The 27,043-nt window shown below is 45.9% G+C and overlaps 1 protein-coding gene across 1 annotated transcript in view; it reads left to right on the top strand.

The window, feature by feature from the left end:
* The window catches only part of MINDY2 (MINDY lysine 48 deubiquitinase 2), a 522,239-nt gene that overhangs the window by 224,766 nt on the left and 270,430 nt on the right, over positions 1-27,043 (top strand). The window contains exon 3 of the mRNA XM_085643751.1: positions 78-142. Within this exon, the coding sequence (XP_085499877.1) occupies positions 78-142 (65 nt within the window). The remainder of the gene's footprint in view (positions 1-77; positions 143-27,043) is intronic.

Below are 27,043 nucleotides of genomic sequence, written 5' to 3'. Positions count from 1 at the left end.
ACCTGAGCCCTAGTTTGAGAAACTCAGAATGAGAAGATTATGAATTTAATCATGTAATTTTCAACTTGTTTTTATAGGGGACTATATTCTGGAAGCAAAACCAAAAGACATCTCTGAAGCTCAACGTCTGAACTATGAACAGGTAATAAATGACTTACATCATAATATTTGTAAGAATTTACAAATTCAAGTCTACTAGAGTTTAAACTATCTTCAGTTGCTGCATTAAAGTGCAGCACAAAGCCTAATTTTGCAGGTGAGCATCCACAACCTGTATATTATCATTGTTTTTAAACACTTACATAAAGATATGATTGGCCAGTAGGCTTTTTGTTAGTCTGATTTGCAACAGTTTGATTCTAAGTTATGTCTCTACTATGGATCTTGGTAAATAGATAATTTGTTATAACTCAAATGATATGTTATGTTGACTTGTATAGCACATTAATCATCTGAGAGGATGTCTAGACGCTTGGGCAAGGTGTTTCAGTGTGTGGTCCCATTGTGCTATATGAAGAGCCATGACTTCAGCTTCTTGCGGGGCTCAAAAAGTGAGAAGGAGGCTCTAATATGTTGAGGAAGGTTGTTCTATGTCTTGGGTGCGATATAGGAGAATGAGCAACCTCCAGTTCTGCTTTTGCAGATACAGGGAGTGTGTGAGTGAGAGTGAGGCAGAGCTAGGGTGTCTAGTGGGTTGATGAAAGGGTATGCAGCTGTTCAGGTATTCTTGTCCTGTGTTGTGTGAGGTTTGTATGTGTGTGCGAGACGTTTGAGTTTGAGCTTGTGAATGGGTAGTCAATGAAGTTTCCGGAGGTGCTGCATGGGAGGTAGAGTATGAGTTTTGCGGATGTGTTCTGGATGTTCTGGATTCTGTGAAGGAGTGTTTTGGAGATTCCAGCGCAGAGAGTGTTTCCATAGTCCAGCCTTCATCTGATTTATTTATTTATTTTTGAGATTTATACAGCGCGTACAATTGCCCGTAGGCGTCTCGGCGCTAGAAACTTTGAATGTATTCCCGAGGTTAAGCCGGTAACTATTCTTGATCAAACAGCCAGGTCTTTATCTTTCTACGGAAATGCATCAGAGATGGGCTGTCTTTGATGGATGCTGGCAGGGAGTTCCATAACCTGGGAGCTGCCACAAGGAAGCGTCCATCGCCCCAGTTAACTGTTTTTGTTCGTGGTATTTGAAGGATTTTAAGGTTGTTCGATCGGAGCGATCTTATGGAGGACTGGTATCTGAGATGGGATTTCAGGAAATGTGGACCACAGTTGTGCAATGCTTTATAGAGTATGCACAGCGCTTTAAACTTGATCTGGTTTCGAATCTTGAGCCAATGCAAGTCCCTAATAGTCTCAGAGATTGGTGAGAACTTAGGGATTCCAGACAGGAGGCGGGCTGCAGCATTCTGGATGGTCTGCATTTTGTTGGTCACTCTTGCTTGGGCGTTGATGAATAAGCCGTTACAATAGTCAAGAGATGACAGCACGAGGGCGCTTACCAGCGTCTTACCTGCTGAGGTTGGTAAAAACGGCATGATTTTCTTGATCAACCTAAGTTTGTGATGGGCTGTTGCTGCTATTTTATTTGAGTGGGCCATAAAATTTAATTTATCGTCAAAAATCACCCCCAGATTTCTGACGGTGATGGCTGGTGTAGGTGGTGTTCCGTGCGTGGGGGGCCACCAGGGGTTTGACCATCCTGGGGAGAGATGTCCAAATAGGACGACCTCTGTTTTTTCGGCATTTAACTTTAGACAGTTACAGGCCATCCACTCACCGATTGCTCGCATGCCCTCTTGGAAGTTTTCAGCCACCTTGTCTCCATTCCCGTTAATGGCCAACACAAGCTGGGTGTCATCCGCGTACGAAGGAAGGCTCATCCCATAGGCCTTGATGACAGAGGCCAGGTCCGACACATAGATATTGAATAGTGTCGGACTAAGGGATGAGCCTTGGGGAACCCCACACGGCAGTGACAGCTTGTGCGATTGGAAGGGCCCCAGTGTGACCACCTGTGATCTACCGGCCAAGAAGGAGGAGAGCAGATTTCTAGCCATGTGGCGGATACCCAGGTTTTCGGCACGGTCGACCAAGATCTTGTGGTCGACCGTGTCGAAGGCTGCCGACAGATCGAGTAGTACGAGTATTGCTGGTCCCGGATCACTCTAATGTCCTCTGTAGCTTTTATTAAGGCAGTTTCGGTTCCATGGAACTTGCGGAAACCAAATTGGGTGTTGTCCAGTAGTTGATGTTTTTCTATGAACTCTGAGAGTTGTGAGTTCATAGCCTTTTCCACTACCTTTGCTAAAAAGGGGAGACTGGCTATGGGGCGGTAGTGTTTTTGTTGGTCCTTGTCCAAATTAACTTTCTTAAGTAGGGGTTTGACCAAGGTATTTTTAAGGGAGTCAGGGTATATCCCAGTTCTGAACATTGTGTTGCAGATTGATACAATGTCAGGGGAGAGATAGTCCATGATCGGACGAATGACTTTTAGAGGACAAGGATTTAATGCTGAGCCTGATTTGATTGTGGCCGCTGTTTCCTTGATTTGTGTTTCTCCAAGATCTAAGAACTGAGAAAGTTCGATATTGTTGGTCCCGTTTTTAGATATGGGGGGGCTGATTACTGTTTTTGTGGAGAATGCTTGATATATATCATTTACCTTTGTGAAAAAGAAATCAGCCAGAGAATCACAAAAGACTTGGGATTGTGGAGGATTCAGGTCCGGTGCGTTTCCCGCTAAGACCTTAGTTATCTCAAAAAGTTTTTTACTTGAGTTTTTAGCAGAATTGATTTGTTCAGTGAAATAAGATTTTTTTGTCTCGACAATAAGAGCTTTGTATTGTCCGAGTGCTTCCTTATAGCTGGTCTTGCATTCCACGCTGTAGGATCTGCGCCAATGTCTCTCCCTGTTTCTACAGAATTGCCTCTTAATACGGAGCTCCTCTGTAAACCATGGGGCTGATGGCGTTGCTCTGTTTCTAGAGAGTATTTTAGTTGGGGCTAAGGAGTGGGTGGCGGTACCTATCCACTCCTGAAATTGTCGTGTGGCCAAGTTTGGATCAAATGTTGAGTCAGGGCGAGTTTTTTCAAGTAAGCTCGTTAGCTCAGCGTGATCGATGTCCTTCCAAACTTTGATGGTTTGTGGTTTCGGTACAGAGTGGGGTCTGAGTCTATTTAATGTGACTGATATTTTTATAAAAATGGCGAAGTGGTCGGTCCATGGCATTGGTAAGGTATCTATTATATTAACGCCTTGCATATTAGTAAAAATGCCGTCTAACATGTGACCGGCTATATGGGTGGGGGTGGTTACCAGTTGCCGAAGACTCCTGGTGTGCATGTCTGATATCAAGGACTGAGTATCTTTGTCAGATGCATTCTCAAGATGGAAGTTCAAGTCGCCCAATAATGTAAATGAGTCTTCCAGCGCTGGAGCTTCTAGTATTGCACCCAGATTTGCTAGAAAGTTGGTGCGAGAGCCTGGTGGTCGATATAGTAGGATGCCTTTAAAATGAAACGATGGGGTGAGTTTAAGATCGAAAAGAAGGGCTTCGCAGGAGGTGGAGTGAATGTGAGATATTCTGACCGTTATGTGGTCGCGGGCGATGATGGCTAGTCCTCCTCCGCGCTGCCCCACTCTATCTAAGCGATAGGCGTTATAGGCTGGGGGGTCGCAACTGCCATGTCAGGATCGGATGCTCCATCCGTCCATGTCTCAGTGAGAAAGAGACAATCAAGGTTCTTAATAATAAGATCATGTATTTCTTGCCGGTGCTTGACAAGAGATCGTGCATTGATTTACAATATTTCTTGATAGCCTAGCGCAGTGTTCTGGTGACCTCGGCATGCATCAGTGTTGTGGTTTATTGTGTGGCAAGCTTGTTTTCACATTTAGAACTAAGCAACCTGAAAATCTGCAAAGATGCTTCTGGGTTTTCATTTGATCTCCTTATGCATTTCACTTAATTACGTTACACTAGATCCCTTAGTCCTATATTAGGCTTGTACTATTTTGTATATTAGCTTTGTTCCTATTTCATGTCAGCCTTCCTTTTGCTGATAGTTAAGCTAGGTTGAGGAACCTTCTAGGATTAGTTGACCTGATACATGATCTAGATCTACAGAACACTTTCATGGCCAGAATACAATGCAAGGATATTATCAAATTGTTGGTAGAAATTATTTGTTTCCAGTACGTATATACGTGTGTTTAATTATAGAATAAATGTGAAGCTTTGTCCGGCTCACATCCTTTTCTCTTTTGACATGTGGCTGAAATGTGCTACATGCCATTGATAAATGTAAAATGAATTCATCTAAGATTTTCTAGGTAACTTCATAATTTTACTGCCATTTTCCTGTGAAGGGTTCTTAATTGATTCCCTTATAAACAGGAAAATATTTCTTTAAAATAGTGTTTGCTTCAGGGTGCAACTAGGTTTGAGCATTTACTGAAATTAGAATGTTTAATGAATAACTAGTTTGGAAGAACAATGGGCAATGATTAGTAGCAGGAGAATTATGCTCTACTTTTTACTGCACTGTTATACATTTAAAACACACACTTGCATACTCTCTTGCTCACGCTCTCTCTCTTCTTTAAAAGTTGTTAGTAATTAAAACTAAAACGTTACTGAAATTCCCCCATTCTGATTAGCTCCATGCATCAGCCATGTAGACCATAATTTGGATGTCCAATGCAGTGCTCATGACCTCATTCCCTGATTTAACAGATCAAATTACAATGGTTTTAAATAATTGTATGGATCTGATGCATACTTAATAACATTATAAGTGAGACATGTATGGCTATATTATCTATAACTGGTTTGCGTAAATGTTTTTCAGCGACTTTGTGTTTTTTAGGTGGTGTTATTTAAAGGTATACATTTGTAAGATTATAAGCATTACATTTGGTGTGCAAGTTACAGTTTACAAGGCTGTTTTTGTGCCTTAAAGATTGTGGGGCCATAATTATATTTTAACTGTGTTTTAGAAGTGAAATGTGAAGATTTTGTTGAAGCTTACGTGAAGGTGTTCCAACCAATTCTAACCATAATTTAATTTTAACTTTGTACATTGAATGTCTGGGATTTGTTTGACATACCGTATTCATCTTAAATGAAAGTATTCCCTTCCTTGGTGCACACAGCCTTTGGCTTAGAGTGTCATAGAGTGGCATGTCATAGAGTGGCGTGGCATGAAGTGGTGTGACGTGGTGTTTTTTTATAGTGAAGTGACACGTAGTGTAGTACAGTGGAGTGTCCAGTAGCGTGTCGTACAATGGAGTGGTATGGGCAGAGGTGGAGGCAATGAGGTATAATTTTCAATCTTCCTGTGATGTCTTGGAAGAATAAATAGAGCTTTATTGCTTTTAAACAGTAAGCAGAGTCTTTGTGGTTGTTGATGTTATTTAGTTGGCTGTGTTTATTGCCCACTTTGTGTTAATAACCAATCAAATAAAGCTTTTCTTCTTAAATGTATTTCTTATGTAGTTTTCTATTGGCTTTTATTGTCATTTGACCAGAAATGCGTCTCAAACGCCCTTGCTGCTGACCTCATTCAGTTGTGTTAAACCTGGCCCTTTTGACAGGTTTATCCCCAAACATTTTGCCTTTTGCCTCTTATATTTCTGACTCTGTTTTTGTGGGCTATAGGATTCTGTTATGTTATGCTATGTTACCCAATTTATAAAGCTCAGCATATACCCGAAGGAGTCTTGGCGCTGATTTTGTCAGTGACGGTGAGCAGAGTAATAGAACCTACTGATTAAAAAGCCAGGTTTTTAGAAGTTTCCTAAACTGAAGAAAGGAAGGGGCCGATCTTCTGGTGAATGGCAGGAGGTTCCAGGATGTAACTGCTCTGACTGCAAAGCTACTGCCACCCCGTCTCAATTTTTTTAATCTAATAGAGTTTATTCTGCGCATGCCTGATGATCGTAGGTCTCTAGTTGGGCTGTACCCGCAATAGGTTTCCATCAGAAAGGTGGGTCCAGAATCATGTAGCGCTTTATAGGTCAGAGGGCCTTGAACTTAATTCTATTTATGACCTTCAACCAGTGGAGGTCTTTGAGTGCGGCGGAAACTGAATGATGCCTGGGTATCTCTAGTAGAAGTCTGGCTGCAAAATTCTGGAGAACCTGCAATTTGTTCAAATATTGGGCTTGCAGGTCCACATAGAGGCTGTTACAGTAGTCTATTTTTGATAATACTAAGATGTATATCACTGACTTCCTAACTGAGATAGGCAGAAAGATGAGAATTTTTTTTTAGCATTATCAAGATTTTATTGGAGGAGGAGACCACTGTATTTACTTGATTGCCTAGAAGTAGGTGATCTTCAATGATGACCACCAGACTTTTGGCTTTCCTTGGTGGGGCCAAGAAGGGGTCCCATATCTGCAGGCCAGCACGGAGCAGACCTGAAATTGGGGTTATTGCAGAGTATGATCATCTCGGCCTTCCCGGCATTGTTCATCCAATCATAGATGTATTTCATGCAGTTATGAATGCAGGGGCTGGTGTCATATGCATTCCCAGTGTCTGATTGCACGATTTGCGTATCGTCCGCATATGATGTAAGAGGGAACCCGAAGGATTGGACCATAGGAGCTAGATCTGCAACATAAACATTAAAAAGGGTGGGACTAAGTGACGAGCCCTGCAGAACCCCACAGTGCAGACGGAAAGATTTCGAAGAAAAGGCATCGATGTTGATCACGTTTCCCTTTCTGACACGAAGGAAGAAACTAGTTTCAGAGCGAGGTTTTTAATTCCTTTTGCCTCCAAACAGTGGATTAGGATGGAATGATCCATCATATCGAATGCCGCAGACAGGTCCCGCAAAATTAGAGCGGCTGATTTCCCCCCCCCCCCCCTCCCCCCCCATCCAGGATGTACTTTAGTTAATTCGTGGCCTTGATCTGGGCAGTCTCTGCTATGCTCCAATCTAAACCCAAATTGGGTGAGGTCAAGGAGATTGAAATCCTTGATGAACTGATTAAGTTGGATGTTCATCACTTTTTCAACTATTTTAGCGGGGAAGGGGAGTCTGGAGATTGGCCTGTAGTTGACGGGATCTTCAGGGTCCGCATTAGTTTTTTTAGAAGGGGCAGAATGGAGGCCAGTTTCCATTGGGGCGGATAGATACCCGTCTTAAACATGTTGTTAAATATGGTTGAGATCGGCTATAATATCTGGGACCAACTTAATGACTGAAGGCGGGCAAGGATCATCTGGAGAGCCTGATTTGATGGTCAATATGAGATGTTTTATTTGCTTGGAGGAGACCGAGGAAAAACATTTGAGAGTATTCATTGTCGCATCAATTTTAGGATTGCCAAACCCCTTGTCTTTATTGTTGGAGGAAGGATGATGGTTGTCAGTGTGATCAAAGGCGTTGAAAATTGAATCTACTTTCTTTAAAATGTGAGGCAATCTTATCACAGAAAGACAGGCTAACCCAATACTGTTTGTAATCTGGATGTCTAGTGAACTTATTAATGACTTTGTAAAGTTATTTGGCTGAGTTTGTAGCCGATTCGATTTGTGATTTGAAATAAGCTGATTTTTCTTTTATCAGTAGGGATTTACATTTGGTTAGTGAGAGTTTATAAATTTCTCTCATGTGGGAATTATATTGGGCTCTCCATTTCCTCTCTTGGCGTCTGCAGCCTTGTTTTTCACTCCTGTGGGCCTCCGAAAACCAGGGGGGCAGACGGACAAGTCCTGCATTGGCCCTTTTTCTTTATAGGGGCTATTTTACCACTGCTGATCAGTTCAATAGTGCATATACTCTCTGTATAAATTGTGACAATGATTGGTTATCTATGATTTGCATATTTGATTTACTGGTAAGTCCCTAGTAAAGTGCATGGTGCGTGCCATGGCTGGCACGCACCATGCACTTAAATGCTAATTGTGGGCTTGCAGCACTGGTTGTGCCACCCACATGGGTAGCCCTGTAAATGTGTCTCAGGCCTACCACAGTCAGCTCTGCCATGTACCATGCATCAGGTGTTAGTCTAACTCATTTTAGTGTGGTGGTCGCATCACTGCACTGAAACGCAAAGTCACTCATTTTAGCTTCCTCAGCTGTCTAAGCAAGAGTGCTGCTAATGCACCATTACTGACTAAATTAAAGCTGGAGATTGTAGCAGCACGCGATCATGGTGCGCGATATTCCAGTGGCTGAATTTGTTTTGGCGCATTGATTTATTTTGTCTTCTTAAAGCAATTATGTTCTGTTATATGACTGTCCATGACATTGGGTTTTTATGACAGTTTTAGCGTTTGTGTTCATTGTTGGTATACAATTCATTTAAGGATTGCTCTTCACTTGTGTGGTCTCAACAATAAAGGATATCTGTGACGCATAAATGTGGTTTCTTCCCATCCATAACGCTTACTCACATTGTCCATTTTGGAAGTACGTCTTTAGCTCCCTCATCTCCGTGAGGACAACATCATAGAGAGGCGACTTTCCCTTATGTGGCAGCCCGCTGCTGCTCGCACCGCTACCTGTTGCGCCCCCAGTATTTTAGTGCCTGCAGCCTCTCATGACCCGCGGCTGTAGTGTAGGAGAGACTCATTGCAGACAGCCCGTACCGTGGCTCGCTCTGTCAGATTATCTCTAACATTCTGAGGTCTGTACTATAATATTGATCCCATCCTTGCTGACAATATATTTAATTTAGTAAGTGTCATCACTGGGGTCCAACTTTCAATTCAACAACAGTACAATATATAATAAGAGCGTCACATCTCCTAGGCTGCGCTGGTGTTCAGCTGACAGGCAATGGAGTCCGTCACTAAATTATGAAGTTATTGAAAATATTATTACAATCTCACTTAGCCTCAGTTCACTTCTCTCAGGCATGTGGTGAACTGGCAGGCTGGGCAGCGTTCTGAGAGTCAGCTGACAGTGACTAAGTAAATTAAATATAATTGTATTGATTAGCAGCAGCGAGCCGCGTTGGGGCCTCTCAGCCCTCTTGTAACAGCGGTGCCACCACTGACCTTCTTTTTCTGGTGCTTTGCAGCAGTTTGGTGCAGATCTTCTAAGTCTTTCTGATCGCTCAAATGTGTTACAGTTCTAAACTTTTTATGTTTCTGTAGTTGTCCTTGTTTGATTTTGCTAATGAGAACGATTCACTATAAGTATCACACACAGTTGATGAATGTCACTCATAACTACACTGAAAATATGAAAATGTCACACATAGCCTATCAGAAACCTTGGCAGCTATGCACTGTGGGGTCTGCGCATGCAGTTGTAAACTGCCATGTTGCCCTGGCAAGTGCACCCACAGGGGCAGGGGGCAGTGTATGTGAAAGGTAGGACGTGTTAAGGGGCGCTCCTACTCCGTCTTGGGGCCTAAACTCTAGAATTCGCTTCCGGTAGCTCTCAGAACCTGTAACTCATTCCCTCTTTTTAAAAAAAAATAAATAGTTTTTATTCGTCAATATACACATAAATTGCAGGCCCCCGAAATCCCCAGAGGTACCTGCCGAAGCATTGCAAACATAATATCGTAGACGTTTTACATTAGAGAGATAAATGAAAAGGCGCTGCATATGAAAAACAAACCCCCAAACTCCCCCCTCCCCCCCCACCAACTCCCGGATCCCCCCCCCCCCCGACCGCACCAAACCATGACCAACAAGCAACATCCTGCATGAGCATAGACTAGACAGTTCTGACACAGGGCCAAAACTAAGCCGTCCCTCCCCAGGGTAACTAAAGGGACCCCTCTTCCCGCTCCTCCGGGACTGGCTCCAGGGGGTACCTCTGTAATCTGCCCAACGCTTCCATATCTTATAGTGTTTACGTGGACACCCCCTGGCTGCAAATATGGGGAACTCCAAACCCATGCTAAAGTCCAGACCCGTCTTCCACACGTTCAGAGAGGGAGCCACCGGAGCCTTCCATGCCCGGGCGACATCCCTCTTAGCCAGCGTGAGGCCCACCAGTAGCAGGTGCCTCTTGTATATGTTTCCTCCAATCTCAGCCATGAGGTGCAGGAGTGTCAGCTTAGGGTCCGTGGGAAGATCCCAGCCCAGCACCTCAGATAGGCAGGACAGCACCCCTCTCCAGAAACGGGATAATGAAACACAGAGCCACACCGTGTGAATGAAGGAACCCTCCTCCCGCCCACATCGGAGACACTCCAGAGATGCGATCAGCCCTGCCCGCCACAGCCTCCTGCGAGTAAAATTAACCCTGTGCAAGTATTTAAATTGAATAAGGCGTAGTCTAATGGCTATGGCTGCCCCCCGAGGCGATGCCAGCGCCTCCATCCAGTCCGTCTCATCGAGGGGACCAACATCACCCTCCCATTTCACCCTTAGATACTGGAGTGAGGGGGAGCTATGAATGACAAGCGTTTGGTATATCTTGGAAATGTTCCGCTCTTGGAGGACCCCCATGAAGAGCTTCGCTTCCACGGGGCTAAACTCAGCCATGGAATCCAATCCCGCTAGGCTGGGGGAGAGTGCATGGCGGAATTGGAGGTATCTATAAAACTGTGTCTGGGGCATGCTGAATTCTTGTTGTAGATCTAGAAAGGACTTCAAAGTGCACCCCCATACCACATCGCCTATGGTGGAGATGCCTATCCGATCCCATCCCTCAAACCCGGACAGGGCCGCCATCTGTGGTAATCGCCCATTGTGCCACAGGGGGGTTTCCCGTGTGAGTGTGTTCCACCACCCAATTCTGAAAACAATGCTGAAAACATGGTTGTTTAACCTCTAAGAGCTAGAAGCCAAGCAAAGGAGAGTTTACATAGTACAGCGCCGAGACGCCTGCGGGCATTTGTTCGCGCTTTATGAAATGTTAAAAAATAAATAAATAAATAAATTCGTGTCCGCGCCTGGCGACAAATCTGAACAACTACCTGCGTCACCGGTGGAAGCAGTGCCCGATACGGGGCGGAATATAGCAGGGTATGTAGTGTATGTGGGGCCATAAGTCGCCGTTCCACCGCATAGGCCGGATCCCCCCCCCCCTATCCCCATACCACCACTCGTTCAGGACCAACAGGTGAGAGGCCTGGTAGTAGGAAAGCATAGCTGACGTGGCCAGCCCCCCCTCGTAAGTTGATAGGAAGCACGTCCGCAGGGCCACCCGAACCGCCCCACCCTCCCACAGGAACTGACCCAAGGTCGAATTCACCCGACGGAACCAGCCCGGTGGAATAGTATAGGGATGATTCTGTAGCTGGTAGAGAAGACGGGGAAGAGCCACCATCTTAAAGATCGCGGACCGACCGAATATGGTGAGCGGCATGCGGGCCCACAATTTGATGTCTTGGCAGATACGATCCCATATGGGCATTACATTACGCTCCCAGGAAACCACCGGGGTAGCTGATAAGAACACCCCTAAATACTTAAGTCCCCCCGCCCCTATCCGCACCGTGGAGGCCCACCCCTCCGACCGAGTCGGACCCCCCCAATACCCACAGGGTGGACTTCTGGGGATTCATGAAGAAACCCGAAGTCTCGCCAAAGAGCTGCATAATACGGAGTAGCCGGGGCCCCGTGCGGTCAAGATCTGTTAGAAAAAATAATACGTCGTCCGCATAGAGAGCTATGTGATCGGACAGTCCATTCTCCCACTCAAAGCCGGATATTTGCGCATCAATCCGCACCCAGACTGCCAAGGGTTTCATGGCCAGGGCAAATAAATAGGGGGACAGGGGACACCCCTAACGTGTTCCACGTCGTACAGGGAAAGTCATTGAGTGTGCCCCCGCTACCCTAACCGAAGCCGTAAGCTCCGTTTATAGAAGCGTCACGTAGGATATGAACCTTGGACCAAAATTCAAGCATTTCAGCAGTAGGAACAGATATCGCCAGCTAAGGGAGTCAAATGCACGATCCATATCCGCCAACAATAGGGCTTCTGGAGCCCCCAACCGCTGCACCGCGGCGATCGCAACGTGGGCCCGCCGAATGTTATGCTGCGTTGCACGGGATGGCATAAAACCCGCCTAATCCGGGTGAACCAAAGAGGTAATATATGGCAAGAGGCGGTTGGCCAGGGCTTTCGCCAAAATTTTCGCCTCCTCGTTAAGGAGGGAAATTGGACGATACGAGGCGTGTTCCCCCGGGGGTCTGCCTGATTTGTGGAACACCACAATTTCCGCATGCCTCCAGTCACGAGGTAACAGCCCACAGCCCCGAGCCTCCTCCACCACCGCCTTATAATGTGGACCTAATTGGAGGAAATACTTCTTGAAGAACTCTCTCGGGAACCCATTTGGGCCCGGGGCCTTGCCCGGGTTGAGGCCACCCAGCGCCTCCCCGAATTCCTCCACCGTAAACGGGAGATCCAGTTTAGTCCGCGCCGTCTCTGATAGAGCCGTGATGGGGTGATCACTTAAAAACCGCTCTATGTCCGTTTCCGTGAGACATTCACTGGGGCTATACAGGCCTGCATAGTATGTAGCGAAACTATTAGCAAGCGCACGTGGGTCCGCAAGGGGTGTTCCCTCCGAGTCTACGATCCCTGGGAGATCCTGGGCATGATATATGCCCTGGCACAACCTGTGCAGCATCGTGCCCAATTTATCCCCCCATTGGTATATTCGGCTCCTAGTGGCTAACCAGGCCTGACGTGCCTCGTCGAGCAAGAGAGAACCGTACGTCTGCTGTGCGTAGAGTAGCTGCCGGTGACTCACCTCTCCCCCATCCTCCCCGCCCCTACTTTCCAGTTCCGCGACTTCGGCCTCCGCTTGAACCAACCCCTCTCGGCGCTTGCGCCAGGCCGCTGCGCAGTATGAGATATCAGCCCCGTGTAGTGTCGGTTTCCACGCCTCCCACAACATGTCTGCCCTGGACACGGATCTCACATTCAGTGTCAAGTATTGATCTAATGCAGTAGTCATATGTGCCCTGTAGTCATCTTGTTGCAGGTGCCACACCGAAAGTCGCCAACGGAATGGCTGCCCCGCGCCCCCCATCTGGAAGACAGCGGACACTGGGGAATGATCCGAAAGACCTCGCGAAAGTATCTCCGCTTCCTCCAATCGGGACACCGCGGCCCCTGAGAGGAAAATGTAGTCAAGGCTGGAGAAGGAGCCATGTACTGCAGACAGGTAAGTGTATTCATGGGCATTGCTGTGGCGGCGCCGCCAGGCATCCACCCATGCCAGGCCACCGACCAGTGCATTGAGTTTTGTAGACCCACCATCCCCTCGCCCCCGGACTGTCGGTCTCTGGAGAGATCCATCACATCATTCCAGTCCCCTCCTATAATCCCCAGAACAGCCGGGATGTCCGCCCAGAGCGCCATAAGTTGTTCAGCAAATGTCCAGGAGAAGGGGGGTGGGCGTACACACTACCAAAAACTACCTGATCGGCCCCTAGCTGCCCCTGAGCGAAGATATATACCTCCCATGTGTGTCTGTCCAAGTCCGATGATGCATGTATGGGACCCGTTTGTGTACCAATATGCCTACGCCCCTGGAGCCCTGAACAAACCCCGAGTGGAACACCTGTGTGTAGCCATAGCGCTGGAGGCACAGGACTTTCGTCCCCAAAAGGTGCGTCTCCTGTAGGAGCAGTGCATCAGCAGCGGCCCTCTTTGCATATTGCAGGATAGCCCCAACTCATTCCCTCTTTTCCGTAAAAACATAAAAACTATTGCTTTTCAACTGTCCTGACTGAGCCCTCGTCACCCTGGGTTTTCTTTGTTGCTGTGTCCATTGCCACTGTTCTGCTTTTCAGCGCCGGGAGACCCTTGTGGGTAGCTGCCCGCTCTATAAGTTTCCTAATTAAATAAATAGGACATGTACCTGTGTGTGTGAGACATGTCCTGATGGCGAAATACTGTGTATTTTATTTTTCACTATTGAAGGCTGTCTGTCCCATAGACTTATCATTGGGGTTGCACCCTAACACAGAAAATGGATTTTAGGCTCTCTGAACTCCAAATTTGTTAACGCACCTTTGATAAAGGTGGTTTTCAAATTCTTTGTTTGAAAATAGCATTTTTAGAAAGTGGGTATTTTCTTACTTTACCATTCTGTGTGCCTCTGGCTGTTTGTTTATTAAGCATCTGATGTTTGAGTGACAGGAGCTGGGATGCGCATTCATTTTACACAGTTATTTGGGGGAGGGGTTGGGGGTGTGTCCTGCCTTGCCTGGACGACTAATCGCAGGGCTGAATAGACCTTGTCTGCATTTAAAGTGGTGGGAGGAGTTTTGCTTGCACCTGAATAGGCTGTCTCCTTTTTCACAATGCTGTCCCCGCCCCTGTGGTCAGGCTGCACCAGGGAGGACAGGACTGGTTTGCACTGTGTTCAGAGACGCTTACACAAAGAGAACAATGACATTTTGGGGTATAAGTATTACACCTAAAACCCCAGGATTTTAGATTACTTCAAGGAACAAGAGGACCCTGCCAAGAAGAAGAGCAAAGGACTGTGTGAGGAGCACTTACTTTTCTGAGTGAGGGGTGAGTTGGCCTGCAGTTGCTGCTTCTGTCTGTGGTGGTGGAAAAAGACTGACTCTTTTTGCCCTGCTGTGGTATCCTGCTTGTGAAGTACCTCAAAGGGCTTGTGTGTGATTGGAAATCTCAGCCACATAAAAGATTTCTGGAAAGATCCTTGTTGGATCTGAAAGTAACCTGCCTGGAGTGAGTAGCACTTCCCCTGATTTGTGTGGGGTGGGATGGCCGCAGTTGCCGCTCCTGTCTAGAGCAGGAGGAGGACTGGACTGTTCTCACCCTGCTACTTTAAACCATGAAAGGTTTAAAGTAGCAGGTTCCCTCTCCACTCCCTCTGCGCTGTCTTTTTCAGCTCAGCGCAGAGGGAGTGGTTGGTGGTGCACTCGCCCTCTGTGAAACTGAGCGCTGTGCTTCCCAGTTTAGAGCGTGTGGAGAGCTCTTTTTCCGATGGGAAGCACTTGGTAAGCGCTAGATTGGGCGGGGTTATTGGGCTCTAAACACAAGCGTGTGGTTACCTGAAATTCTGCTCCCTGAGCCCGAGGTGTGGGCTCACTCGACGACCAGAAGAGAAAAAAGTGCTGGCTGCTCTTGTCTCTGCGCCGCACCACACAGTCCCTCCCCTTTGGAAAGGGAATAGTGATGCAGGGACAAAAAAAAAGAAAGGAGCCCTCCACACGCGGTGAGCGTGTGAGAAAACTGTGCCAGCTTGTGGCACCTGCAGCTGGCGTCAAAGTCCCTCCCCCAACCCCCCTTCCCTCCCAACTCCCCCCCCCCCCCCCCTCCCTACAGTGAGGCCCCTTCTTGAAAGCCACATCCTGGGGAGAGGACGCATTGCTGAGGGCTCGCGTTGGCAGCTCTTTCGCCAGCAGCAGGTTTTCCTAACCTGTGCCTGATTGGCAAAATGATTTGTGATTGTGGTCTAATGTGTTTTATGTATAATACAAAGTATATTTTCACATTACCTTGTGTGGAGTCTCTTTTGGGTGTGGGGGGGGGGGGTGGTGTGTGTGTGTGTGTGTGTGTGTGTGTGTGTGTGTGTGTGTGTGTGTGTTTGCGTGTGTGTGTTTGCGTGTGTGTGTGTTTGCGTGTGTGTGTGTTGCGTGTGTGTGTGTTGCGCAAACGCTTTACTCATTGCCTCTGCTCTGCCAAGCTACAAAAGGGGTGAGCAGGAATTATCCCTTACGCAGACTAGTGGTGGGATCTGCCTGGCTCAGGTGTATACCCTAGCCAACCAGAAACCCTATTTCTAACGTGTAGTATTGTGCTACATTAGTAGCCCTAATTGTAGTTAAGCCGGTAATTGTCCATTTCAAAATTAGGTGGTTGTTATGTACTTTCCTAATGGCTATATATATATATCCTATTTCTCTGCGTATCTCAGTCTTGCCCATCAGTGTATGTGCACGTTGGTTAGGGTGTGGCTTGTTGAGCACAGTTTCATTTTATTGGGCCAGAGAACATGCCAAGAAAGCAGATGTTGGGGAAATGATTCAGGTTTGAAAGTAGATGAAGTATCATGTATTGGTAAAAGAGGTTTGAAATGTAATAACTTTCCTTTGTTAGTGGCCATCCCTACTTTATGGTTATCCACTGTGGTGGCAATGATCTAGGACACTTAACTGGAATAAAACGAAAATTGTAGATGAATGAGACATTTTCCATCTTAATGTCTTTGTTTGTAAACATACATTTTGTGTTGTTAGATATTTGTCAGAGATAAAAGTGAAAAGTTTGAAAAGGCTCAAAGACATGTCAACAGGGTAGTCACAGCATTCCTTTGAGATCATGAAATGACATCCAGTTGTCATTAGATTATCAAATAGTCCAACACAGCACTGTATTGTCCTGATAGTGTACATTTTACATCTTTTGGACACCATCTTTCCATTTCAAACCTAAAAACTTGGTTTGACAAACATATTTAAACATGTTTAGTTAAAAAAACAAAGGCTTTTTTAAGGGCTACCCTACGTTTTGTCTAAATATATTTTGTCATATATAAATTCCTTTTTTACATATCAATAAGTACTGCGGTTCTTTCTAGATACTTTTGCGAGATAACCTCGGTACTCTGTAAACTTTAAAAAAATATATATATATAAATCAATAAAACTACTCTAACCTACTTCTGCAGAGTGTGCTAAACTGACTCATTTTGTCTTCTACATTAAAACAGCAGTAATATCTTATATTTCACAGTAAAACAAAGGCAAAGTGTGGCCTAAACAACATGGCTTTTTATTTTTTTTTTATTTTTTTTTTGCAAGGGCTTTCATTAACCAATCAGATTGTGTTTCGGCATTGCCAAGTTACACAGTATGCCACGGAGGTCTTGCGATATAAAGCATCCTTTTAGTTAATTACTACTTAAAAACTACAGAACCAAATGTAATCCAGTAACAAAAAATACCCTTCTCACAGCATAATCTATGTTGTTGTCAAATTTCATGAAAATCCGTTCAGCCAGTTTGCTGCTATGTTTGTTGGAAAAAGTCTATGGAAAATGCATTTATGGAAGAACGTGTATTGGGACCATCTTTCTTTCTTTTCACCTCTTTAACTAATTACCACAAAACTCTGCATCATTAGCCAATGTAGAACAAGCTTTGGCAAAGCCAATAGGTCTTGCCTATGTAAGAGCTATTGACTTTGCTAATATTTTTTGGCACTGTAGTTCACCAGCGTGGCTACTGTTCAGCATGGCTAAAAGTTAATCAAGTAAAGGAGAGTGGTGTGGTGTGACATACAGTAGAGTTGTGGCGTGGCGTGGCGTGGCGTGGCAAGGAGAGGAGAGGAGAGAAGTGAAGTGTCCTGGAGTAACATATAGTGTTGCGGAGTGCCGTGGAGTAGGTAGAGCGTCATGGAGTTAAGTACAGTGTCAAAGTTGAGTAGAGGGTCATAGAGTGGACTGGAGTGGCACTGTTGGTGATTGATGTAGAGCAGAGTGGAGTGGCATAGAGGGTGATGCATAGAGTGGAGTACAGTGTTAGAGTGGCGTAGAACGGAGTAGATTGTCGTGGAGTGGAATAGAGTTGAGTGGAGTAGTGTGCCAGTGAAGCAGAGTTTAATAGAGTGGCGCACCATGGAGTAGAGTGGCCTAGAGTGAAGTTGCGTAAAGTTCAGTCATGCAGAGAAGATTGGCTTAGAGTGTATTGGTTTGGAGTAAAGTGGTGTAGAGTGCAGTGATGTTGTGTGCAGTGGTATTGAGTAGAACGGATTAGATGTAGATTGCAGTGGGATAGAGTACAATGATGTGGAGTGGCGTACAGTGAAGTGGCATAGAGTGTAGTAGTGAAAGGTAGAGTGCAGCAATACTGGGTAGAGTGTAGTGGCATAGAGTGCAGTCATGCATAGTGTAGTGTAGGGTTGTAGAGTGTTATAGTGACAGAGTACATTGGTGTAGTGTGATGTAACATGCAGTGCTAATAGAGTGCAGTGGCATAGAGTAGAATGTTGTTGAGTATAGTGGCGTAAAGTGCTATGGTGCAAAGTAGGTGCAGTGGAGTTGGGTGCATTGGTTTTGAGTTAAGTTGTGCAGAGTGCATTGGCATAGAGTGCAATGATTTAGAATACAGTGGCAAAGTGTAGACTGTAGAGGCGTAGAGTTGCGTAGAGTGCAGTGTCATGGGATAGATTGTTTCAGAGTAAAGTGGAGCGAGGTAGAGTATAGTGATGCAGAGTTGAGTGCGGTGGCATAGATTAGAGTGACGCAGCGTTGATTGCAGTGGTGTAGAGTGGAGTGGCACAGAGTGGAGTAGAGTGGCATAGACTGCAGTGGTGTAGAGTGCAGTGGTACATGGTAGAGTCATGTAGAATAGAGAGGCGTAGAGTGAAGTTGCTTAGAGTGCAGTGCCATAGGGTGCACAATACATTAGAGTGGTGTAAAGTGCTTTGTTGCATAGCGCAGTAGAGTAGTGACATAGAGTTCAGTTGTAGAGTGTACAGTGCTGAAGGATAGTGTCGTAGAGTGCATTTGTGTAGAGTGCATTTGCATAGACTGGTGCAATGGTGTAGATTGACATGCAGTGGCATAGAGTATAGCGGTGTGCAGTAGTGCAGAGTACATTGGCAGAGTACAGTGGTGTAGAGTGTACTGGTTTTGAGTAAAGTGGTATAGAGGACATTAGTATAGAGTGCAGCGGAGTGGCATAGAGTAGACTGAAGTGGGATAAAGTGCAGTGGTATAGAGGTGAGTTGTAGAGTGCAGTGGTGTGGAGTACAGAGGCGAAGAGTGGAGCGATGCAGAGTTCAGTGGCGGAGATAGCTGTGTTGCAGAGTAGTATGACGTAGAGTGCAGTGGCATAGAGTGAAGTGGTGCAGGGTAGAATGCAGTTGCATAGAGTGCATGTACAGTGGTATAGAGTGCAGTGGCGTAGAGTGTAGTCATGAAGAGTGCAGCATCATGGAGTGGTGCAGAGAGCTGTGATGTAGAGTACGGTGATGCAGAGTGGCATAGAGTGATGTAGAGCGCAATGGTATAGAGTGACATGGCATGCAGTGATGTAGATTGCAGTAGCATAGAGTAGAATGTTGTAGAGATTAGTGGCGTAAAGTGCAGTGGGGAAAAGTAGTTGGCGTAGGGTGCTTTGGTTTTTTCTACAGTGGTGTAAAGTGGCATGACGTAGAGTGGTAGCATATAGTAGATTGTTTCAGAGTGGAGTAGTGCATGGTAGAGTAGATTAGTGGTGTAGGGTTGCGTGGCGCAGCATTGACTGCGATGGCGTAGATTGACATGGCAAAGAGTGGAGTAGAGTGGCATAGAATGCAGTTGCGTATAGTAGATTGTTTCAGAGTAGAGTGATGTGGCGTAGAGTGGAGTAGTTCAGGATGGAATGGAGTGGTGTAGAGTAGTGTTAGAGTCCATTGGTGTAGAGTGCAGTCTTGCAGACTGGAGTGGGTTAGAGTGCTCTGGCATAGAGTAGAGTGGTGCAGAGTAGAGAGGCATAGAGGGCAGTGTCTGAGTACGGTAGTGCACAGTAGATTAGAGTGGCGTAGAATGCATTGGCATAGAGAGGCGCAGAGTAGGGTTTGCATATAGGTCAGTGGCAGAAATTGCATGCAGAGAAGTGTGTCTAAGTGAAGTGGCGCAGAGTGTACTGGTGTAGAGTGCAGTGGCGTACAGTGAGGCTGAGTAAAATGACGCAGAGTATTCTGCCACTCCAGTCTACACCATTGCTGAGTATAGTGGCGTACAGTGCAGTGGTGCAGAGTAGATTGGCATAGAGTGCAGTGGCAAAGTGTATTGTTTTTAGTGCAGTGGAATAGTGTGGCATAGTGTGTGTTGGCCTCAAGTGGATTATTTCAGAGCAGACTGAAGTGGTGTAGAGTGCAGTGGTGCAGACTAGAGTGGCTTAATGTGGTGTAGAGTGACAGAGAGTGTAGTGTTGCAGAGTATACTGTCGTAGAGTGCAGTGGTGTCTAGTAGAGTGCGTGGAGTGAAATTGCAAAGAGTAGAGTAGCGTAGAGTGCAGTGACGCAGACTAAAATAGAGTGCAGTGACAGAGCACAGTGGCATAGAATGCAGTAGTGCAGAGTGCAGTGGCGTAGAGTGCAGTGGTGCAGAGTATATTAGTGTAGAACGCATTTGTTTTGAGAAGTGGTGTAGAGTGCAGTGGTGAAGAGTGGAGTCGTGCAGAGTGCAGCGCAGTGGCGTAGATTGCAGTGGCATGGAGTGCCGTGTTGCAGAGTTGGGTGGCATTGAGGGGAGTGGCGCAGAGCAGTGTAGAGTGCAGTGACAAAGAATGCAATGGTGCGTAGAGTAGTGTGGGGTAGAGAGCATTGGCATGGCGTATAGTGGAGTGGTGTAGAATGGAGTGGTGCAGAGAAGAGTGCAGTGGAGTGGTGTAATGTGGAGTATGCATGGTATGGTATCATACTGCCATTAGACAACACATCTTTAGTTGAAATGACCATTATAGTTGCACTCATACAATTTTACTGATAAAAGTATGCAGCACACAAATGCTCATGAATTTAAAAGTACTGATTTGATTGTCAGCACAGTTCATTTACAAACAGTTAAATTTTGTTGTGTGCTTAAAAAAAAATAACATTGTACAGCCTTCCTCAAGCAGACCCCCAGTACCTAGCATTATTGTCACATAAGTCTGCTCACTTTGAAGTCAGAAAAAATAAATAAATAAACACCAAGATCCCTGGAAGATACAGCCTGACATTTGACCTCTGTCTCTCTTTGTACGCACAGCAAATGTGACAGGATACGAACAACGTTTAAAGTCCTGTTTACGTAAAGTGAGTTAGCAGAAGAATACAGTAAACAAGATTTGGGTAACAGGAAGGATGAACTCGAGCGGACAGCCCAAAGCAAATAACACCAGCAAATAGAAAGCCAGATAATGTGAATTACAAACCACAAAGCCAATGGTAAGCAACAGGTGTAATGCATTCCTAGAACATCTTTCTGAATATCCCCAAAATGTCTTTGGCAAACCAGACAGGTGCCCTACAGGGTAGGCCGCGAACCTAAAAAGGAATAGGTCTGCAAAGTTTTGTGGAGATTCGTCAAATGGTGGCAAAGTTAGTACCAATCAAACGGAAGTGTGTGTGTGTTCCTGTGTGTGTTCATTCATTCATTCCCAGTCTCCTTCATTTAATGAATGGTATCTGTTAGAAGCTGTAGGGTACTGGCCCGTACTTGAAGGAGTGAGCAGGTGTGTGTGTGTGTGTATATGTATGTTCTCTGGAAAAAATGTTGGTTACGCTATAGTTAGGTGTGATAATATCTTACTTTACGTTAACTAGAAACTTCAGATATTCACTGAAAAAACAAAAGTTAAAGTGACATAGGTAGGTAAAAATGTCAGTAAAAACATAACCTTTTAAACTCAAAAACACTGAAATTGACCCGTGCAGTTTACTGAAGTAACTATAACTCGTGCCCCCACGATACACAGTGTTGTCATCAATTATGTTATTTAAGATACCATCAGTGATGATATCAAAGATTTCATGTAACAAGAACAGTGTCTCAACAGGTAATATTAGACCGGCTGTTAACAAAACATGCACATGTAGTTGCGAAAAGGAAAAACAGGGAGACTCAAAGGGTTTAAAGGATGTGCAAGGAGCGCTCTGTATTTAGAACAAGTATAGGAAATAAAAGTATCAACACTGATTACACTGGATGTGGGTGTAACCCGAAAGAACTTGTGCACTTAAAAGCTCGTGAAACACAAAGTGGACGTGCAAGTGATACAGCGAAGAGCGGCGCAGAGTGGGCAATAGTGACAATATTTACATGGTGCTCTTGGGGACACAAGTTATCTACCGAAATGAATTACAAGGATTAAAAATGTTGTGAACCAGAGATTTGAGCCACGAGTTGCGCTGGGAGGTCATAAAGGTCTTGGTGCAAATCTCTGGTTCACAAAATTGTTAATCCTTTGTAATAATTCACGAGCACTTAAGTGCACAGTGTAATCAGTGCTGATACTTTTGTTTTCTATACTTGTTCTAAATACAGAAGGCTCATTGCATGTCCTTTAAATCCTTTGAGTCTCCCTGTTTTTCCTTTTTGCAACTATATGTGCATGTTTTGTCAACAGCCTGTGTAATATTACCTGTTGAGACATTGTTCTTGTTACATTTATCGCCCAGATCTCAACTGGGTATACGGGTGAGCTCCTGTTGTCTGATCCCTATCAAATATTTCACAACATATGTCATGACTGATGTAATATGTGATGTCATAAGCAGTGCATTGAACCCACACCTCTGATTATTGTTTGAGAACGCAGGGGAGTCCCAAGGTCCCTGAAGCCTCTCCAGGACTCCAACACACCACCCATCATGGGTACTGACTTTCATTTAAATGAACTGGGCTTTCTTTCCTTTCCTTTCCGTCCGCAGAAAGGTCATTACACTAATTAGACTTGCGTAGATGTCTCAAGTTCTGTATTGAGCAAACAAAAGACATACGCTTGTAATATTAGCTGTTCATCTCTTTTGGACAGCCAAGAAGTGGTTGTCCCCTGTCCAAACAAGAGATATCAAGTTGGCTCTCAGTCTGCATTGGCTTCTGTCATAGCAAGACCACACGTCCACTCCAGGGCAGATTGAGGGTGCATTCCACCAGAAGTGTGGCTACAACTGAGGCACTAAATGCTGGTGTGCCCTTGAGGAAACCTCTGCCATGCCGCAAACTGGAAGTGCAGGCCCATGCTCACAAGCACTACTGCCTTGACGTGGATGCAGAAGCTGATACAGAAGTGTAACAGACAGTCTTCAGAAACCTGTTTTGATAAAGGTCAGCCTGCTTCCTGCTATTATTTTATTTTATGATGTACAACTCATTACTATTCCGATTCAAACATGTGAATTTATTGGTTCTCTGGTTAGTTTTGGGTACTGGTCACATGCTGGGAGCGCCTGTACGCTCCTTCGGAAGCAGCTGTGCACTTTATAAATGTTATTATATTGTATATGAAAATGAAAAAACAACCAGAAAAAAGCCATGCACGACAGTGAGGTGGGGGAGGCAACAGATGAGCTTTCATGAGGGAGCAACATTAATGGGCATGTGGAGGTGGGATGTGAGAGGGGAAGTTGCACACGGAAAAGAGAGCAGTAAAATGACTCCACTGCCAAGGAGTACTGAAGGACTAAATTAATTTCTTGATGTAGATCGTGGGAGTATACAAGTCAAGTAATCAAAAGGATTGTTAAGAGGCTTTTCTGCAGCGAATTGACAAATTCAAGAAGAAGAGGAAAATAGTTTTATAAGAAGCAAATTACATTGACAAAGAAGCTAATCGATAGTATGCAGTGGGCTAACTATTGGTATTGTACACATTAGGTATTTCACAACAAACATCACAAAAGCTGTCTCTAGGCAATACCTAAAAAGAGAATAAAGCTTGACTAAGACATTGACATTGACTGTCCAAAAACACCTAAAAATAAATAAAATACATGCAGTTCAGTTGCTTCGCTACCAAACCTTAAAAAAAGCCCTGAAGATAAAGTGTAGGTACTACTTTAACCAAATTTCCGCCTACTAACCTTTGCTCCATCCACTGCCATCGCTTGATAAAGGTGGAAATGAGATGTGAACTTAAGTCTGAATGAGCATATTTTGAGCACGTAAAGGTTTGTGTCATTATGTGACTAAGTATCTGGCATGGCTCCAAACAGCAATGTGGGTGCCCATTCAAGTCTTCTGTTAGCCTTGAGTAAGCTGAGCTGTTGTTGATGATTAGTTAGTATATGTACTTTAGTATAAGGCAAAAATGTGTTTCATTCTGGCGTTATATTTCTGCCAAACTATTACACCAGAGGTAGGGTTGGGAGGAACCAATTATTAAAACTGTGGTGCTTTGAAAGTCTTAGCTTTTAAAACCCTTATAGACGTTTCTTATTCTTATATTTGCACTTTTGCACAATTTATATTAGAATAATATCATTTTCAAGTTCTACTCCTATTTTATAGTGGTTAGATAGGCGTTATTAATAAATGAATATAAACCACGCACTGTCATCTTAACAGCCAGCACAGATGTTAGTGAAATATCGGTTAGTAGGCCTTCCGTGTGGATTTGAATATATGTATAGATTGTATTGTAGTTTTAAAAAAGTTGTATTAAGTTATGTTTTGATTGTATGGCTTACATATGTAAAGCTGAATCAATAAGGGTATTGTTATAGCAAAAAAAAGAAATGGCATATGCGAAACTGAGTTTTTTGGCAGTGGAAGTGTATTTTATATTTTCTTTGGTGTCTCGCATTCAGGAAATTATTGGATGTTGTGTTAATCCAGTTATGAAGTGTTATCTTTGTATATAAGCTAGTCAGTGTATAATGGTTTCCTGGAAGGGTTTGAGATACATTTAGCTTGTGCTATTTTGTTAATTATCTTTAAAATTGGATTCCATCCATGTATAATTATCATGGTTAATCCACACTGAATATTGCGATATTTTATATGTAATTTCTCAGGGTTAGGCAGAATAAATACAAAAACCTATTCCCATCCTATTAGTTTGTACTGGTGGGTGGTGAAAGTTGTATCTTAACCTTGGAAATGCATGTATTTTTATTTTTATTTGTTTGGCATGGCACTTTCAACGTATTAGTACATTCTAACTATCTGAAAGAAACAGTTACTTATAGATTCCTTACCTTAGAATTACCCCCAAGCGTCAGACTGGATCCGGAAAGTTTTTCGTCAGCAGTACCCCTCCGCTTCGAAAGGTGGCGTCGGTCGACTCCACGTTTGTTGTTAGTGTCGTGGTCCACTGGGATGACATCGCGGTAGCTACATAGACGCTGCCCTCGCGCACTGACGTCCGTTCTTTATTCTTCTGCGCCAGCCAGCACAGATCCGTATAGAGCAGTACCTCCAGTCACTTTTTGACTGACTTTTTCCTGACTTTTGTCGACACCGTTTTGGATTCTTCGACTCCTGGTGCACGTCAAGGATGCCGAGCTTCAAGGCTTGAGATTCCTGTAGCCGACTAATGTCGGTGATGGATCCGCACCGCGTGTGCCTATTTTGCCTGGAGCGCGACCACGACCCCAAGTCGTGCTCCGACTTACGGACCATGAATCCAAAGTCTTTGTGGGGGCGGTCCCGAAAGCTTCTCGAGGCCCGGTAGTTGGCTCTGCGCCGTTCGAGGTCCCGGTCGCTTGGGAGGTCCAGGGACGGGTTGCGGAGTCATCATCACTCATCTTCCAAGTCTTCGCACTTGCGGTCAGGTAGGTCGAAGCACAAGAAGTCGTCAAAGAAGCTTTGTCGCTCTTAGACTTCTCCCGGTCCGTCTGCCTCCGCTACAATGGACGCGGGTGGTGCCCCTCCTGTGGCTCCGCGTGCTAAGCCCGAAGGGGCGATTCCGGTTTTCCCTCCCTTCCCAGGACCTGGAGCGACCCCTGCCCAGCTTTGCCAATTTTTCAAAGCGATGCATGCCATCTTTGGGCAGCCCGACTCTGCCGGCCCGCGTTCGGGCCCCGCAGACTCTGCTGGGGACCCTGGGCCTTCGACGCCGGTGGCTCCAGCCCTAGCACCAAAGGGTCCCCTTGGATCCAACCCTGGATCCGGATCGGTGCCGGTAGACCTTATTACACCTCCCACGGCGCCGATTCCAGCGGCACCACATCCGACGCCGGTTGTGTCTCCAGCCGTCGTCGACCCCGGCCTCCATCCCGATGTAGACTTGGAGCTGGACCGGCATCGACCGACCTGGCGCCGAAAGGTACTTTTGTGTCCTTGTTATACCCTGGCTCTTTTAGACCAGATTAGCAGCCAGGGGAGGTTGAGGAGGACTGGGAGGGTTCTGGAGACCCTCTAACTGTCCAATTGAGCTATGAACTGGACTGGAGGCAGGAACTGGGGGAAGCCAATGGTCTGGAAACCTCACCAGACCTTGGCATGTTGTCTCCTCCTACCGTGGCTGTGGAGGTGGGAGCGTCTTATGTGGTGGTGTTGCGTAGGGCGGCCAAGGCTCTCAGCCATGAGCTACCTACGGTGGCAGTCAGGACTAACCTCATGACACAGGTGCTTCAACTGGCAGCGAGCTCTTTGGAGCCCCTGCTCCCATTTAATGAAGCCCTAACCGACATCCTTTTAAGCACCTGGTCCAGGCCCAACACAGGGGCTCCTGTGGATAGGATGATTGCCCGATGCCACTGCCCAGCTCCGGGCGACCCCACTTTCCTCTCTCAACACCCCACCCCTGAGAGCTTGGTGAGCCAAGCCTCCACCTCCAAAGGTGCATTCCCTAACGCACCACCTGATAGGGAATCCAAAAAGCTGGACCATCTTGGGAAAAAGACGTTTTCTTCCTCCTGCTTGGGACTGCGGTCGGTAAACACCGCATGTCTGTTGGGCTGTTACACCCACTCCGTGTGGGATACGGTAGCGCAAGTGCTGCCCCAGTGCCCGGAAGAGGCCTGGGCCGTACTCTTCTGTGCAGTTGCCGAAGGCAGAGACAGAGTGAAGTTTACCATCCGCCGTGGGCTGGATAACGCCGACTCATAAGGCAGGACAATTTCCACATCGGTAGCCCTTCGGCGCTATGCCTGGTTGAGGTCGACTGGTTTTTCAGGGATGTCCAATCCACTCTGATGAACATACCCTTTGAAGGCCATTGCCTATTCGGTGACAAGGCAGACAACGAGCTGGAGCACTTTAAGGACTCTCGGGCTACGGCCAGGTCCTTGGGCATCTCCACCACCCGCCCTGCGCAGTCTGACTTTTGCCCCTTTCGTGGCTACGGAGGGGTGCCCCGCCACGTCCCGCCCAGAGCCACAGGCCAGCACAAGCTGTTAAGCTCCTGCGCGGCCAGGGACGTGGGAACCACCGCTGTGGTTCTGGGGGCCAGAGGGTGGGCCAGTCCACCACAGCCCCCTCTGCAGCAGCCTCCTAGTCCGACCTTTCAAGGCCACCAAATGCCAGTGGGCGGCAGGATTCGGCATCACTTCCGAAGGAAGATAGTCCGAAGGAGCTACTCCCTTCCCGTCGAGACTACCCTTCCATCCATGCCACCTCAGTACCATAGCATGTCGGAGGATCATCTGGCCCCTCTCCTACAGGAAGTTTCGGCACTCCTGGCAAAGGGAACCATTGAGCG

The sequence above is a fragment of the Triturus cristatus genome, chromosome 3_1, assembly GCF_964204655.1.
Source record: "Triturus cristatus chromosome 3_1, aTriCri1.1, whole genome shotgun sequence".
In the NCBI taxonomy this organism is placed as follows: domain Eukaryota; kingdom Metazoa; phylum Chordata; class Amphibia; order Caudata; family Salamandridae; genus Triturus; species Triturus cristatus.
This window is presented reverse-complemented; position numbering and strand designations above follow the sequence as displayed.